Source organism: Diadema antillarum, unplaced genomic scaffold (genome assembly GCF_040938485.1).
Source record: "Diadema antillarum isolate AM-2024a unplaced genomic scaffold, OU_Dant_1.0 scf00000014, whole genome shotgun sequence".
Lineage (NCBI taxonomy): Eukaryota > Metazoa > Echinodermata > Echinoidea > Diadematoida > Diadematidae > Diadema > Diadema antillarum.
The window spans coordinates 1,833,060-1,850,425 of NW_027270903.1; the positions used below are offsets into that span (position 1 = coordinate 1,833,060).

A 17,366-nucleotide genomic window follows, 5' to 3' on the forward strand; every position below is an offset into this window, starting at 1 on the left:
CACGTTTTATGTCATTTGCAATGGAAATAAGACTATTTTCAAAACTGTATGGAAATACAAGTAAAAACACAACTTTAAGGCACTTCATGACTTGGTCACACTTATACACACAAGAATCGACATTGCACTGTGAAAATGTCACCAGTACCACTTATACCATGTCAGTAAAACAACAAAAGAATAAAAACTGGAAAGTAAATCTAATGTACTATGAGAATGGAACTACAGTGTACTTTGTACTCCAAAACCTTTGCTCATGGTACTGTCATGCACTCTCCCCAGTTCATTCAACCTCTCCAGCTAATTAGCTTTAGTTTGTTTGGTGTATGTGACATGATTATCCCGGCTCTTGATAGCTGACCCATTTACAATTAAATTTTCCATTCATCGCTATTCTTTGCCCCCCCCCCCTTTTTATCTTTTTTTTTTTTTCAGCAGCAGCATCAGTTAAGGCCAAGCACATAACTCCCTAGTGGACGATCGGCGAATCATATCATAACCACTATCGTCTCGTACGTCTTACTTCTCCCGTTTGATTTGAAGAAAAATCCGAAGTCAGAAGTTAACACAGGTCACTCCCCTTTCTCCGTTCTCTCTCTTCTATCTTATGGTGAGTTACCCCGTCGAAAGTCGAACGCCAGTCGAACGATGTTCGTGATGGTGTCACGAAGGGAGCCTAGCGACGGCTTTCTTCACCCCGGGAAACACCCATTAAGCAGATGTAACGACCCGCGACGAAAGACTTGTGTTGAATTATAAATGTCACAGGCGTGTTGTACTGCTCCATCATCTCATGGCGGTTCAGGTGAAGAATTAAGGATTGCCGAAGAAGTACTAACTTGAGAAAGTACAGCATCTCGACCCTTTTGCACAGTATCAAGACAAGTATACCCGCTGTTACAGCATGACCTTAAATCTACCTTATGATGAAACCTTTTACCACATAACTATGACTGACCTTTGACCCTGTCCGGACAAAGGACAGTCAAGGAAGTACTTTCCCAAATGTCTATACCTTACACGCAGTTACATCATAAGACTCATGCCTCTTGAAGTTTGTGGCAACGAAATCATATTTTAGTTGAATTTTCTTAAAACTTGAGCTTTCACTTCACTTCTTAGGTAATAGCCTTTAGCCAATGCGGTCTGGGCTTAAATCCCCTGCGTGTCTGAATCGAGACTAACTGCGATACAGCAACGAACACAGTCGGAGGGTCCAGCGATCAGTGCTGTCACGCACACTGCGATAGCCTATTTTCAGACACTGCTGAGAGGCAAAAAGCGCGCGAGGCCGTGTCCAAAGGCTACTTAGGTAATGGAACGATTAATTTTTATCGTTCTTCCCAATCTATAATGGTGTATATATTCATAGCTGAAATTAAAGCTATTGAAAGACAGTTTCAACCAATTTACAATGACCTTTGGCATCGAACTTTTACGGTAAGTGATTGTTTTTTGTTTGTTTTTTTATCCATGTATTACCCTTCCGATCGAAATGCATATCAGTGGACATTCTTACAACATAAAGTCATTTTAGCCAAGGTTCTATGAGGTTCTATTTTTGCCGAAATTTGTATCAATAATCCACACCTCACGTAAAATAGCTTGGGTCAGGTAAAATGAATATGATAAAGAGCCGGGTTTTTGTGTGTGTGTTGTTGTTGTTTGTTTGTTGTTGTTGTTGTTGTTTGCTGTTGTTGTCGTTGTGTGGTTTTTTTTTTTTTTTTTTTTTTTTTTTTTTACAAATCACGATAACTAGATATATGGGGCAGCTGCACGGACGGACAGACAGACAGACGGACAACCGGAAAGATTCTGCCTCCTGCACAAATTCTTGTGCATGAATATGATAAAAAATCTACGATGAGATCACAACGAAGTTTTACTTTTAATTCCCGTTTCCATGATAACACACAAAACAAAGCGTCATCGTGAATTTGTCATGTCTGAGAAGAAAGTATATATATATATATATATATGTATATGTAAATATATATATATATGTATATAAATATACATATATATAAATATATATATATATGTATATAAATATACATATATATATAAATATATATATATATAATATATATAAACATGCAACGAATTGTTACGACTAGATTCACTTTTCTTCGTAGAGCACGATTACATTAGGGAGGTGATAAAATCCGTTCACTGTGACAGACTTTGAGGGGTAGGATTTTGTAAAAGGTAGCAGTTAAACATGTTTGAATTCTTCTTCTTTTGGAATTACTGTCTACCTGTATTCGGACTGGATACACTGGTCTTATTATCAGTAATGATGAGCATTACTTCAAATAATGAACGCAGACAGAAAAATAAAAGGCACTCCCGAAGTTTGAGAAAATATGGAGACAGAGGAATTAATATTAGCTTGCTTGTCAGTGCTTGTGGTGCAAGTGCTAATAGCGATGGCAATAAACTTAATCAAAAGAGCCTTGTATAGTACACTCATTTAAATGCTTTCCATATTAGAATTGGACCTCAGAAAGAAAAAGCTGTATCTACATTGTCTTAGGTGTTTGTGATTGTTGTATTGAACTCGCCGCTCCACCACTCGTAAAGGCCTACTAGTAGCTGAGGTAAGGATAACGGTTCCTTTTAAGACAAAAACAAGAGGAACAATCAACTGGAATACAAACAGGAGAAGCATGAATCGGCCGTAAGCGAAATATCGCGAACACGAACCTCTAGTCTAGTCGGGTATTTTCCCAAAACTCCTGCACGACTGTGCCCACCATTGCCTCCAGTCCTTCTGTGGTGTAGGCTGGTAAGTCCCGTTGGCCAGTGCTTTTTCGTCCGCTACCAGCCTATCCCCCACCTGACACATGATGTTTGGTCCCGTCCCGTATGGTTTCAGGGATCCCTTCTTTTTCCACGCAAAATACGAATTGTACAGCGTGTCATTTCCGTCGACGCGCCGGATGTATGCCGCAAGTTCTCTAACTGTCGCGAAGTCCTGAATGTGGATGAATGAGTTCGGGGGAGCGACTTTCTCGTAGTCAGAGCGCGGCGGGCCATGGACTATCGGCACGAGACCGCGAACCAGGGACTGGATCCAGAACTTTTCCGTAATGTAATCCGTGCACTCGCTGTTTTCCAGCGCCAGGAAAAACTTGTATTGGGCTAGCTTGCGATTGCACTCCTCGGAACCCCGTTGGCATGTGAGATTCCCGCACCGGCCGTACATATCGACAGGGATGTACCTATACGATAAGGGTAAATCAATGTTAAATGTTTCAGTCAGAAGAATGCATTACTAAAAGTGGGGGGGGGGGGGATGGGAGATTACACCCCTCCCCGAAAAAAAAATAGAAATGTCCCTATGTGACTGGTATGCCTCTGACACAATGTATGGTTCTCCCAACAAGTCGAAACTACGTCTTCACAGTGTGTGATGACTGTTTCACATAATTATTTTGCAAAAATAGATAAATAAAATGACATGTCTGTCACAAATATGGTGATCACATTCTTTGAAGTATGATTAATTGGATCAATGGCAACGATGATTATTGTTTAAGAGAGCAGATAGGGGATTTGACAACTGTTACTTGACCTTTAATCTTTTATGCTTTGACACATTTCCAATGTACTGAGAAAAGGTGTAGTATCACATTTTATAGTATTATTCTAGCATATTAACCTGGTCTTTAACCCTTGACCTTTGTCCCCAATTACCCAAGAAATCATTGATAGGCAGTACATGCATAGATATTTACGAAGTTTCATGGAGACACCTTGAGGCAATTCCGAGATAAGAAGGAAGAAGTGAAATGCGGCTTTATTATCACTTGACCTTTAACCTTCTGACCTTGGATCTATTGACCAAACTCTTTCCAGAGAATTTCGATTTGTAATACATGTATACACAAGAAAAGTCCTCAAGGCTTTGCAGATATATATATTATGAGGGAATTAGTGAAATTTTTGAAAAAGGGAAATTTTAGCATTTTCACACTACCTTTGACTTTTATAACCTCACGTCCCGAATTGTTTTTTTCTCTCTCTCTCTTTCTCTTTCTCTCTCTCTCTCTCTCTCTCTCTCTCAAAAAAAAATCTTTCCCGGGTAATGCATGTAGGCCTATACACCAAGTTTATTAGAAAATCTCGTCATTGAATGCATAGAAACAGTTAAAATTTTGATGATTTGTCATTGACTTTGACCTTGGGCAATTGTATCCCAAAATTGGCACAACTTCGTCCACTCATGAATATGGGTCAGAATTTTGAACGATGTACAATTGAGCTAAAACAAGGCAAAATTCAAAAAGTAGGAAATTCATCTAATCATTCATCTTACCTGAAAGAGTATAACTCAAGCTTTAATATGAACCCAATTATACTGGGATTTTCCCAGAGGAACAAGTTTTTATTCACCGCTGAAGTTTACCATGTCCAGAGCAGCGAACGTCCGTGAGGAATAGTACTGCACATACATTTGAATACCATTTAACATAGTTTCCAAAGATCTGATTCAGTTCAAAATCCTAACGAAATATCTGAAGGGACATGTGTACGTGATTGCAGAATATTAAGCTTGTACTCTTAACCTGTACGTAATGGTAGACAACTGATGATTTAACTAAATTCGTCATTTCTGTGGAAATATTGCTCTTCCGCTAAACACTTTCTTAACTTTACGCGTATTTTGCAGAAACTCAATATTTTCACCTCTTATTTCACTATCCCATACTTCAATCCTCACTCCCAAATAATAATATACCTTTTTAAGATGTATCTCATCTGGGCAGTCTCTATAACCCAACAAACATAGCATAGTTTTCATCACGGAGGTTCGCATGTAGCTCACGGACGTTCGGAACAAACAAGATATTGAACAATGCAGCTCTCTTGAGTTGGAAACGCATTCTACTCACAACAAACAGCAATATCATGTCGAGAACAAACTCCTCTGCAAAATCCTGAATAGATATTACCAATTCTCAATTATATAAGCTTGTTTATCTTCTCATACTGAGGAATCAAAGAAAACAATTTTTCCATCTCTCGTAAATGAACGTGCAAACGTACGTGTAATCTCAGTGACGTAGTCCATCCTTGAGAACGAATATATTTATCAAAATTTCGTTATCATGAAAATAAATATTCAGGTCCTAAACTTTTTATATAAAGTCTACAATGCAAAATTTGCTTTTTATATAACGAACATGATCACAGCTAAAATCATGACAAAGAATTAATATAGAGAAACAACAGAAATGTGCTCCGTTATAGAAATACGAAGTTTAGCTGGGGAGGGCAAGCGAATACGTTAGGAAGAAATCCCTCTGTGTTTGCTCCTTGTGTTACACACTGTTACCGAGGAGAATTTGTGTTATTATATTAGTCAGAAATGATAATAGGTTCGATACTGCGAAGTTTCGTCATAACAAGACACAATAATTCCATATAACTTGGATGGATGTTTGTGACTTCGATATTATACAATACGGTTTGTTATAACAAACCTTTTGTAGCGCGTCATTTCGGAGGCTCGTTATTCATACAGTTTGTCAATACGAAAATTGATAGAGTTCGTATAATTATGAAGCTTTTTTATTCGGTAAATGATAGGAATCTCCGAAGGTTAACCGAAAGGCTTATTGTATTGGAACATGAAAAATTATGTTCGCTTATCCAAATGTGGAGAAACAAGTTAACAACTAAAATCCTCCAATTTCAAAACCTCATAATAACTGTTTTCACCTAAACGAATATCAGGCCCATTCCACTTTTAGAAGAACGGACCTAAAAATAATGATCCTTAATATCTATTTTTCGAAGAACATTTCTAATAACAAACCTCCTAAATTAACTACAATTTTTTTTTTCCATTTTGGAATTACAAACCTTTGGACATCGGAGTAACGAATCTTTGGAAGAGCGAACGTATCAAAGTGCAACCTTAAACCTATTCTTAATCATTACTTTTTTAACATGTGTTTTCAAAGTAAGCACAAAAGCACAAACAAATTGACGATCTCTCTGTCTCTTAAATGTAAAATGAAAAAAAAAATCTTGGAAAAAATTACAAATGAATATTGCTTTTCATTGATGAGTATAAAACAACACCATGTGATGATAAGCGGAGGATTTGTGTGTTTTCATCAGACAATAATTGTATACTGCATGATTTTTGTTCGCTTGTGACGGCATTTCGATGAATAAAAAACATAAACAAACAAACAAAAACTTCTCCAGAGGAATTTGGTATAAGGGGAGTGCACTGGCAATTCTTTTCTCTGTGTGTTGGAGCTCGATCCCTTCTCTATTTCTCAGTCGTTTTCATTTAACTGCTTCCACGTCCTTTTGAAACTTTTCCGTTTCTTATTCAACACATGCTCATTACAGACTTCTTCCGTCATTATCCTGAATGTGATTGCGTAGCACTTTTCGAATTTGTTTTGGTTTGTTTTATTTTGTTTTTGTTTTCTGTTTGGTCGCAGCATGTTCAGGCTACTGAGGGAATGAGAGAAAATCGTCATGAAGAGAAAAATAAGAATGAATTAAGGCATTTAATATTATGACAATTACAGCGAACGTCCGTTATGGCGACCAAAACTGGATGTGTTCTGTTTGAGACGGCAGCTACCATACTCAAAAGATAAACACTTAGAGCACCTGTCACTAAAAAGTGGCACTGATCCTCTTTCTCCTACTATGTAATCCACTGACTTATTCAACCAACGAACATCCGTGAAAAAAACGTTTTCCGTTTGTTATTACAGGTAAATTGAGTGCTGAACGCTATTCACTTTCGGGTATGAGCGGCTCGGTGATTTGGTAATATTTTCAAGTAACATTAATCTTATGTGCAGTGATATATTTGTAATTGTTAGAAATTTCCTTTCTCGGACAGAACTTCCGTGAGCGAAACTTTCAGAACCTGTAACAGTACAAACTGTCTCCAGAACCTCATTAGAAAGAAATTTAAACGCACAGAAATTACAGATTACGCAAAATTCCATTTTCCTATAACTTAGTTTTAAGTGTTTAGCTGTTTTTTTGTATAATTAGAGGGAAAACAAGCGTAAAATTGCGAGTAAATTTTCAATTGTTTGTTCATCATGATCACATAACGCCTTAAAAATTCTGAAACTACTGCTCTAAACTCATTTTCTACTTTGTAAAACTTTATTTGTCGCTATTCGAGCCAAAAGTTTTAAAGAATACAGGACACTTTCGGGACAAGTTATCCCTATCGGAGGGATTGCATACGTCACGGACGTTCTCTGGAATTATCACGGACGTTCGTTCTACTACTAGGGTCATGTTCCAGGACGGATAACTAATCGGCAGAGAGTACCTAGCCTTCCTAACTCTTTCAAAAATTTGAAAATGTATTGTCAATGCAAATTATAAGAAATTTGACATTCTTACAACATATGTATTGCTCAGAAGGGGATCAGGAGGTGAATTTTCAGAGAAAATATTAATTATTTGCTTGGTTTTTGATGAATTGCATGGTCCAAAAACTGCGGACGAAACTCAGTCCGCTCCTAACATGACATGCAGCTCCTCGGCTAGAGAGCCAAAGGTAAAATGCACCTTCGCCATCAAAGCAAGATGGTGTCCCACTCGAAAACGTTTTAATCATCACGGACGTTCTTTTTTTCTTGGAGGTTCGTTTAAAAATATAATTTCGGTTCCTATTTGGCAAAGGATGGACAGAAACTCAAAACAAACATATTATCGTGTTGCTAGATCTTAGTTGATTACGACTCAGAACAATATCACCAATAACGTTTCATGGGCTACGATCTTTATTAGAAAATAGCGGAGGCACGTCCGTGACGAAAACTGAGTATAATTTTGCATAAAAGAATATTACGTCCCATGTACAGCCAGCAGACGTACAATTTTTGCAGGATATGTTCATTAGGTGGAACACCAAATTTTCGTATACGTTACAGTTGGGACAACAAAGTAGAATTTGCAGCAGCGATAGAAATAAAAGCATCACGGACGATCGTCTGTTTAGGACTTTGATATTTTAATTGTTCTCTGTAGTTTTATTCGTGCTCATAAAGTTCTTATAATTTTGTGGTACATACCCATGATATGTCAGATCCAGAACATGGTCAGATATTAGATGCCACGTACCATTAAAAATGCACATCATTAGTTTGAAAAACAAAAATTATTGTGAAAATAGCGTTTTTACCGTATTTTTACGCTTTAAGTCCTTGTGAAATGAAAAATATCAGGCAAAAGTCAACCAAACCATATATTTCCTGAAAGGAAATTTACCAATCTTTGAGATGACATGAAAAAATCTGGTTTCTTAGATCATCCTGGCGTGTTCTTAGGGAAAGAATGTCATAAGGTACGAAAATTGACAATTGTACATCGTTCAAAATTCTCACCCATATACATACCAAAATTTATACCTCAAACGGTTTTTAAGTTACGCTGTCCACTTACTGAAAGAGTTATTCCTCTTTCACAAACATTACTCTTGAGTTTGGGATCATAAATTTATTGGGAAATTGCATTTTCAGCAGTTTTTTCTACAACCCATTGTTGGTAGAGTATTGTAAGGTTTTTCTTTTGCCCCATTTCATTTCTTGAAAATCCTAGTTACACACTCTCCCCCTTTAACTCTAATAACTTTTGAAATGATGATGCTAATGCTTTGAATTTTAAAATTTAACATGGACCGATTATGTTTATAGAACATGCTCAATTTCAGATTAATCTGATAGTCTCTTCATTGTTGTTGCTACAGCGGTTTATACCGTGTTTTTGTTCCATTCATGGCACAGGTAGCACGGCTTAGTAAAGACTAAGTGCTTGATTAGACCCTGTACCTCAGAGTCTCTTTTCTCAGTTCAAACTTTTCCAGAGTGTGGGTTTATTTTCCAATATACAGTAGGTTAGAAGAATCCATTTGAATGGAGTTATACATAACTTAAAGCTTTAGAGTCTGCTCTTTCAGAGTCTGCCCTCCAATGAACATTTATGTATGGCGACTCTATGTTGGTTTTGTAGTGCATGGTCACATACAACAAACTAACTAAAACGCAGTCTTTCCACTCAATTTTCTTTTAGCCAAACTTTGCTGCTAAATCTTCACATTATCACGTTTGTGACTCTGACATTCATCGAATAACTTACTAATATTTAGAAAGAGATCTACTGGGATTGAGAATAAGTCAGTAAAGACATACGTAATCAGAGCTTTCAAAGGATCGAAAATCGAGTTGGACACAGGAGTTTCTGTCGTGTATGATTTGTGGCCGATTACAAGATCAGTTCAACAATAATAAGAGGCCTTTCGAACAGCCAATACAAACAACCGTCGATGAAAAACAAAGGTATCTATACCGGGTAAATACTACAGTTTCTACTTTGTATTGTAAAACACTGACAAAGAAAATTCAATCCCACTGGGAACTAAGAGCGCAAACTACCCGTAAAATAGTAATGTTAAAGCCGAAATAAGTCATGAAATCATCACGATCCCGCTGGGCGCCAACAACGTAAAATAAGTTGAATAATGCATGTTACTACACTTGTGGCCATGCTAAAAAAAACCAAACAAAACAAAACAACAAAAAAAAAAACTAAAAAAAAACCACACACAAAAACGTTCTTGAACATTTTATGTTGTATTTCACAAAGGTATCTTTTTTTTTTAATCTTCCAAATGGTTACATGAGAAAAAAAATATGGGCATTGAATAAATCACGAATTCGACCCTGCCGTGCACTTTTCAAGGAGGCATATGCAACGCATGGGATTTTTTTTTTATTTTAAAGGAAAATTAAAAACACGTTTCGACCCCTTTCTTCTTCTTGTTTTTTTTCCTTCTCCTCTTACTTGTATCAACTCATAAATGGTCTCTTTTTTAATTTCTTGTAATGATGATGGCCTATGTAAGCCTACCTGTGCAATAACAAGACAAATACACTCTTATTTCTGCCGAGTCAAAATTTCAACTCTGAATCCGAGTCAAAAAATTTTCACTCCGATCCGTGTCAATTTAACACCAACCCTGTACTTCTGACTCAAATCTGAGTTATCATTTTGGTCATCGGACTTTTTACACCTGCGCAGAGTCACATCAGAAATACTCAGCGCGGTGTACATGACATACGCGCGCTACAATATGACAAAACATGTCATGTGTCCTATGTGACGTAGTACCCCCGCGAAAAAAAACAAAAAACAAAAACAACAAAACAACAAAAAAGTCATTTCTCGACGATCTGCCGCGGCCGCGAGATGTCTAGCAACTTTTTGTCTTCAACATGGACAATTTTGTGTGCACTTTTCTAGAGGAATGCGGAATGGAGGAATACATAGGAGTTTTCATCGGTGAGTACCCACCTCATTCACAACACTCATAAATAATTGCCTGAAACATGGTCTAAACAGTCAGTTTTATTTAGGGCAAAATGAACTTTCGACACGGACACATTGACTGTTAATGGCGTAGCCGTAGGCGGCCGTACGGTAGTTCGTATCTTTTGTACGTAGCCCTGGGCTATATGCTATACGTTAGAACCAATCTACAATAGATGTGAACCTACCTAACTACACCTCTACTTACATTACAATGCCGGAAACGACACCGTATCAGAGTGAAATTGTGATCTTTTGATTCGGAAATCCGTGTCATTTCGCTGGAATAGATTGCACCTAACTGACCCCATTCCTAGTCAAATTTTACACTTTCCGAGTTAATTTGACGTCACAGAAATGACTCGGAAAGTGACTCAGAATCCGAGTGACATCATTGGACTCGGAAGTCCGAGTAGGTTTCACTCGGAAGGAGTTGACTCCTAGCTGGCGCCATTTCCGAGTCACATTTAACACTTTGCGAGTTATTTTTGACGCCGCAGAAACAAGAGTGTACTCCATGCGTATTCTTTGTTTTTGTTTTAGCGAAAACGGTATACCCCTCTTGTGTCTGAATTTGTAGACTAGTTCCCCAATTCTGTTAGTGCAAGGGTAAAGTTTCCGGCAGCAGGTTCTTGACCCTCGACAGTCATTGCCCTTTTTTTATACGTAACTCCCCAAAACAAAGACCCTTTTGATTTATAGACAGGCAGCTCAGATGGACTGGCCGGAGTGATCATAACATTAGCCAGAAAGAGTCATTGTGAGTCATCCACCGTCGGATGCAAGCGGCAATGTTGAAAGCCCAAAGTGTTGATATTTAGATAAATTATCCCAAACTCCGAGAGGAAACTTCCGCCAGATTTTTGTGTTATATTGAGTGGTGTTGGCGTCGACTGTCTCCCAACCTGCCACACATCTGTCTTGACCACTATCCCAATGGAGCCCTCTAATGACTCGTGGTTTAAATGTCCAAGACAACTTGGTTAATTCCTGGAACATTTCTTGTATTAATCTGTCATCCCTTGTAGGCGGATCATGATACTTAGGACCAATGAGATGACTTATCCAAGATGACAATCATTTTAGCTAATCTCAGGACCTCCCCAAAAAAGTAATCATTATGGGATGGAAATATAAAGAGTAAGATTAAGATGAGGAGTGATGTGGGCGTGAAGTGAGATGTCTTAGTGGGTGTGTTAATGAATGTGTAATGACCTATATATCCCCAGCCTTTACCCCAAAATCCGAAGTGGAGTCAGTAGTGTGGAGTCGAGTCGAGTCGAGAAGCAGAGAGACCAGTCCCAGAGCCGCCCCGGCCGAAGTCCCAGTCCCAGCCCCAACTCCAACCCTATCTCGGCTCCCGTATTCCAGTTCCCGTTCATCTCCACTATTCATCTGTAACTTACTAATTTTTCCGAAGCTGCACATCTTTGAAATATAGTCCAAGTTTTGACTGGAAATTGAACTTGTAATTATCAACATCAGTAACTTCGTTCGAAACCTAAGCAACGAAAATCGGACTCTTGTGAACGCCAGTAATTTCATTCGGAACAACAAAATAATACCAGTCTTGTCAACGGGACTATTTCATCGAAACTCCGCGCCTTCATCAATTTAAGACATCCATTCAAAGAACAAGAACCCCAATCGGCAATGCCCGTGTTAAACCTGGGTACAACGAGCAAAGAAAATCCAGCTCAGCAGATGCCTTGTTCCTGAGATGCCCCACTCCAAGAGCCGCCCCATCCCTGAAGACGCCCCATCCCTGCGGTAGATACACCATCCCCGGAGTCGAGACGCCCCATCCCTGCTGTCACCCGCTTCGTCAAAGGAGGACCTTCGCGTTCATGTTTTGTGTGCACATTTCTTCGGACATTCGGACACTCGCGTCAAACAAAAATAATAAGTAAGTGGCCACACATATTAACTTCATTTCCCCACTAACTTTCCCTATCCCTTCCCCGAATAGAAACAACTAAAAGGTCAGTGTGTTTGAGAGTGTGATGTGTGTGAGAATTGATAAGCTGCCGTTTGGTTATTGCATTGAAATGATCACATTTTGTTAAATAACTTATACCAACCTGTCTGTCATTGATATTTCACGCCTGGGTGGCGGGTGAATAAAGTTGATTATTGTGATCCAAAATTAATTTCCTCAAACTGTTTTATTTGACTGTATCTAACTAATTCATTTTCTAAATTATTCTCTCTTTTTTTTCGGTGGTTTATTTGTTAACTCGACCCTCACCTCGGTAGTGGCGAGCTAACAGACCTAAACTTAGCCACATACCGTGAGGCTGAACTCCCAATAATTCTTGGCGAGGTAAGGCGTGTGAGGGGGTGCGAGACGAGCAATCGGCTGTAACAGCGTGTTGACCGCGTCCATCACCCCAAAACCTGTTCGGGGATCTGGCGGTACCATAAATACAGACTTCACAATCATAAAAAGTGAAAGATCGTTTAAATCAGCATGGTATAACTGTAGGAGTGCATAGGGAACGTACTTAGCAAGCTTCTTCACCAGAGCGGTTCGCGGCCAGGATGTCGCGCCGCAGTTGGACGCCATCCACACCACGAGCTTCGTCCTGTTCTCGGCCCAGTTTCTCTCTTCTCCCGGACCGAGTTCCGGCTTCCCGTCGACGTACTGTCCGTAGTCGGCTCGGAAGTCGGAGTCGAATCGAAACGACATGACGTAATCGTACGAGTTGTGGTAAAACTCTGGGGGAGGGATGACGCGCTTTTTCGTATGGAGAGGACTTTCCAGGGTGTAAAACACCCACTTTTGGCCAGCTGGACGGTGGCGATGCATGCTAGCCCAATCCCACTTAGTCCAATGGTAAAGGATGACCGCCTCGCTCTTTTGCATCGTGTCGAATTTCGTGTCTACACTGAGTGTGACGTCACAAGTACTTCCGGGACACGTGATATTGTGGACGCCTGGTTTAAAACCAAGTTCGCCCTTTCGATCGCACCAAAGATGCACTCGCCTGTAGCAGGTCGAAGAGTGAGTGGCTTTTGACCAATTTGTGACAATCTGCATTCGTAGACTGGCATTAGCACGACCCCTCGAGCTAGTCAAGATGATCTTTGACTCATTCGCGACAAGCCCAAGGTTTCCTTTTGGCTCTGCAACATTGTCGTTCCGCTTAATCGTAGCTGGTGCATTCAAAATTACGTGTCTCCTCGCGTCGTAACTAGATGAGTATTCTCTTTTCAGCTCCATCGACAGCGAGAAGAACTTTCTGGCCGCATGCTCGTCCACATCACTGAGTAAGGTGATCAACTGGTACAGACTCACGATAAACGTCACTAGGATGAGCGTGCCGATGTTTCTCCTTAATCTCATTCTTGAATTGTTTCCAACGCACAACAATAGAAAGACCTGAAAGGAAAAACAGCTGGAAACGAAAAATAAAAGAATAATGAACTGCGTATCAAGTTCCATATCATAAGTTCATACATGACACTTTATTTACATTTTGATGTTCACTTTTGAACTGCTACCCTTAGAATGACGTTTAATTTATCATATGCATCAACTCGATCGTGTCATCATACGACTGGCCTATAGCTGAAGTATAGTGATTATAAATAACTTCTTTTGAGTGAGTTCACTAATCTCTTTCGTTGCCCTGTGGGTCTATCAGTTCATGGATTTGTCTGTTCCACACTTCACATCCCATCAAATATTGTCACGTGACATTCGAAGATGGAGTTACAAAAAAGAAAATGCGGACATTAGCAAAAATGCCATGACCCTTGACCATAAGCTTTTTGACGTCCATTCAGGAATGGAATTGACATAATTGAACATATTTTTGAGAAAAAATGGCTTTCGAAGCTTAATGTCCATAAGATGTCTCTAAAATAGTGAGGGGGGGGGGGGGGTTAGAAGTCCATCTTCACATCCAAGAATTGCCCCCCGCACTGCAAAAAGTCTGGTATTAGATACCGAGCTGGTGTTAAATTTCTAGTGCTCATTTTTTGTGTTAGATTAACACCTCCAGGTGTCATGTCAAAATATACATATTTTTAATCGTTTCCTAGTAACTGTTCTTCTTGTTGATTTTAACTTCAACCAGACGATCGAGAATCTTCAGATAAAGGACTTGATTTTGAAAAAGAAAAAAGGTGTGAACACGTTTAGGCCTACATCACATTAACATCAGCTGATGTGGGTCTCCTATTGAAGCTGTACGAGTAATATACCATTGACATAATACCAGCGATATCAAATCAACATCATGCGATGTCATTGTTGAATTAACACCAGCGCAGTGTCAAAAATATCACCAGGTACAGTGTGAAATCAACCTCACGAAGCGCCAGGTGAACACTGTTCAACACCATCACAACATACTTCGTACACCTGCGCGCGTGGTCCTATGAATTGACACTAGATCGGTGTTAGATTTAACATCCATGGTGTCAAATTCAGCACAGATGTTTTTGCAGTGTGTAATGCTAGTGTAAATATCTTTATCATGGCTAATCGTCTGTAGTTCATTATGCATCGTTCTTTTGTCTATGCACACAAATACGCATTCAATGAAAACTGTATTAAAGGCAGGGTGAAGCACAAGGCCCGTACGTACAGTCATTAGGGAGCTTTAGATTTTAGACGCGCGGACGTTCAGAGGGGGAAAAAAAAAAAAACATGTTCTGAGCGTGCGCAGAAGCGTGCGTCAACTTGACCGGCGCTTCTGCGCACGCTCAGAACATGTTTTTTTCCCTTTGAACGTCCGCGCGTCTAAAATCTAAAGCTCCCTACTCACCGATATGGCTTTTAGCTAAGCTGTAATTATTTTTAAATGAAAGAGGTTGAAGGCTTGTTTACCTTCCATCTCTCTACCGTTTGTCCTAATCACAACGCCATATTCATTATTCAAGCAGTGCAAGGACGAGGTATGATAAGGTTTTCGTGCACCTGATATGGAGGTCGCTTTTTTTTTTTACTACGAGTTACTAAAGGCATAGACAATATCTGTACCTAAGGGAAAGAAGTGTACGTAAAAAACAGTATCATACTCACTGAACCTGAACTGGAAAACAAATTTTACAAAATGAAAGTAGCAGAAATAATTCTATTATAAGTTTTTTCGCCCAATTTCATCAGATTTACATAAGATTTAACGATGCGATCATTCAAGTTCAGGCGTATTTGAATAATGATCCAGATCAACATTCAAAAGGTTGACTCATTCATTTAATTTGATTTCATTAGCATTCTTGTTCGTGATTTTTTTTTTCACATGAACGAGTGAAAAGCATTTTGACAGTCTTTCTCGTTACTGCTTATGTGTTTTGTAGCTACTCATTGGTTTGAACAAATAATGCAAACTTAATCTACTTTGAAATGGGACCCTTAACTTACATAAAACTCTCCCATTCCTCGACAAATCGCCATCTGAAACAACTCTCATACATGCGCATATGCATTAGGAGACATAAAGAGATCTAAGACGCCCGATTTAAATGCCCCTTTTTGATTCAATAAATATCCCTTAAGTCATCAAGTGAAGGATACTCCATAGGAATATGTCATGTGCACTGAAACTTAGTAATTATACTTGGGTAACCAATGTTGAGTTAATAAGTTGCACAGTTTTGAATTGATCCTGGTATACTTTAATTAACCTTTTTTTTTTTTATTCGTCCATGTATCTTCGAGTGATCCCTGACGTCACTCCAAAATGAGTGAAAATGAGCATTTTCACTCCAAATTCACTTCAATTTCACTCGAAATTCACTCTTTTTTGTATTCACTCTTTTTAGAGTGAAAATTTTCACTCGATTTTTTTAGAGAGTACATTCCTGAATGTGAGTGTTAGAGGAGGTGCAGTTCCGCGCCCTCTTATACTAAATACTTGGATTATAGTTATACACATTGGAAAATGCTGCCATCGACTTTTCAATAGTCATCACACAGGCTTCCAAACTCTTGAGGAACAATCTTTGCTTAACTGGTATATTTGCGTGTTTTCATAATCATTTGTATAGGGATGGCAGAATAGGCCCTAAGGATTTCGTTCGCTCGTATTTACTTTGCTTCTCAAATCAAATCAAATAAAAAATGAATAACATCAACGTGACAAATTTAAACCAAACATAACCAAATGACAAAGGAGCAATACAAAACAAAAGTGCAGTTTATACTACATGCATAATAACAAATATCTTTGTAAAACATTTATAGTTTCATATAATACAAGTAAAGCAGTACATTCAATTAAATAAGGAAGCAGGAGACCGTCAGCATTTCGCATAGCTTGACTGGGATGATGGCCTCATTGGGAAATATAACTCCGGTTTGCCTCTCACAGAAAGTACAGATTTTCTTTTTGTTCTACGTTATAATACAATGCTTTAGATGTGAGTGAGCGCTGTGCGAGTGTAATAGGTGAGTTGAATGTTATATGTTTCTTAAGTATATCAGTACAATGATACTAATGATTGCAAACCAAAGCATAAACAAAATCATATCAATTATTATACTTTATTTTACTGAAATTGTTGAGTTAAAATATATTTCTTCAAACTAGCTTTGAAATTAAACAGAGAAGTTCGTGTCTTCAGGGAGTCGGGTAAAGCATTCAATGTACAGCTGTATCAGCTCCGTGATGCCTCACTGACCTGTGAGCTATTAGGGATTTTGGATTCTGTAAATGAAAATCTGTTGAGTGTCTCGTCAGGCAGCTGTCAGGGTACGAATGAATGTTTGTATTGTAATCGAAAAAGTTTTGAAAGGACTGTGGTAACAAATTTTGCGTATACATACACATGAATACAGAAGTTTGAAACTCATGTATATCATTAGTTTTAACACATTTAGCTGCTTAAATTTCGCTTTACTTCATACAATATATTAATGCAAATCATACAACAAATTACAAGCTAAATTGAAAGAAATGCGTATGAAGCGACCTACCTGTATTCAAACTGATAAGAACTCTAACCTCTAGAGTAAGTATTCCCTTCAAGGAAATTATTTTCAAATA

General features: G+C 38.6%; 1 protein-coding gene across 1 annotated transcript; it reads right to left on the reverse strand.

Annotated features, from left to right (window-relative positions):
* Positions 1-2,713: 2,713 nt before the first annotated feature.
* On the reverse strand, positions 2,714-13,714 carry LOC139721756 (glycoprotein 3-alpha-L-fucosyltransferase A-like). The gene is made up of 2 exons (XM_071633082.1): positions 12,873-13,714; positions 2,714-3,224 (listed from the first exon to the last, which is right to left on the reverse strand). Exons 1-2 carry the CDS (start codon positions 13,712-13,714, stop codon positions 2,714-2,716), a joined length of 1,353 nt encoding a protein of 450 aa, XP_071489183.1.
* Positions 13,715-17,366: the final 3,652 nt, after the last annotated feature.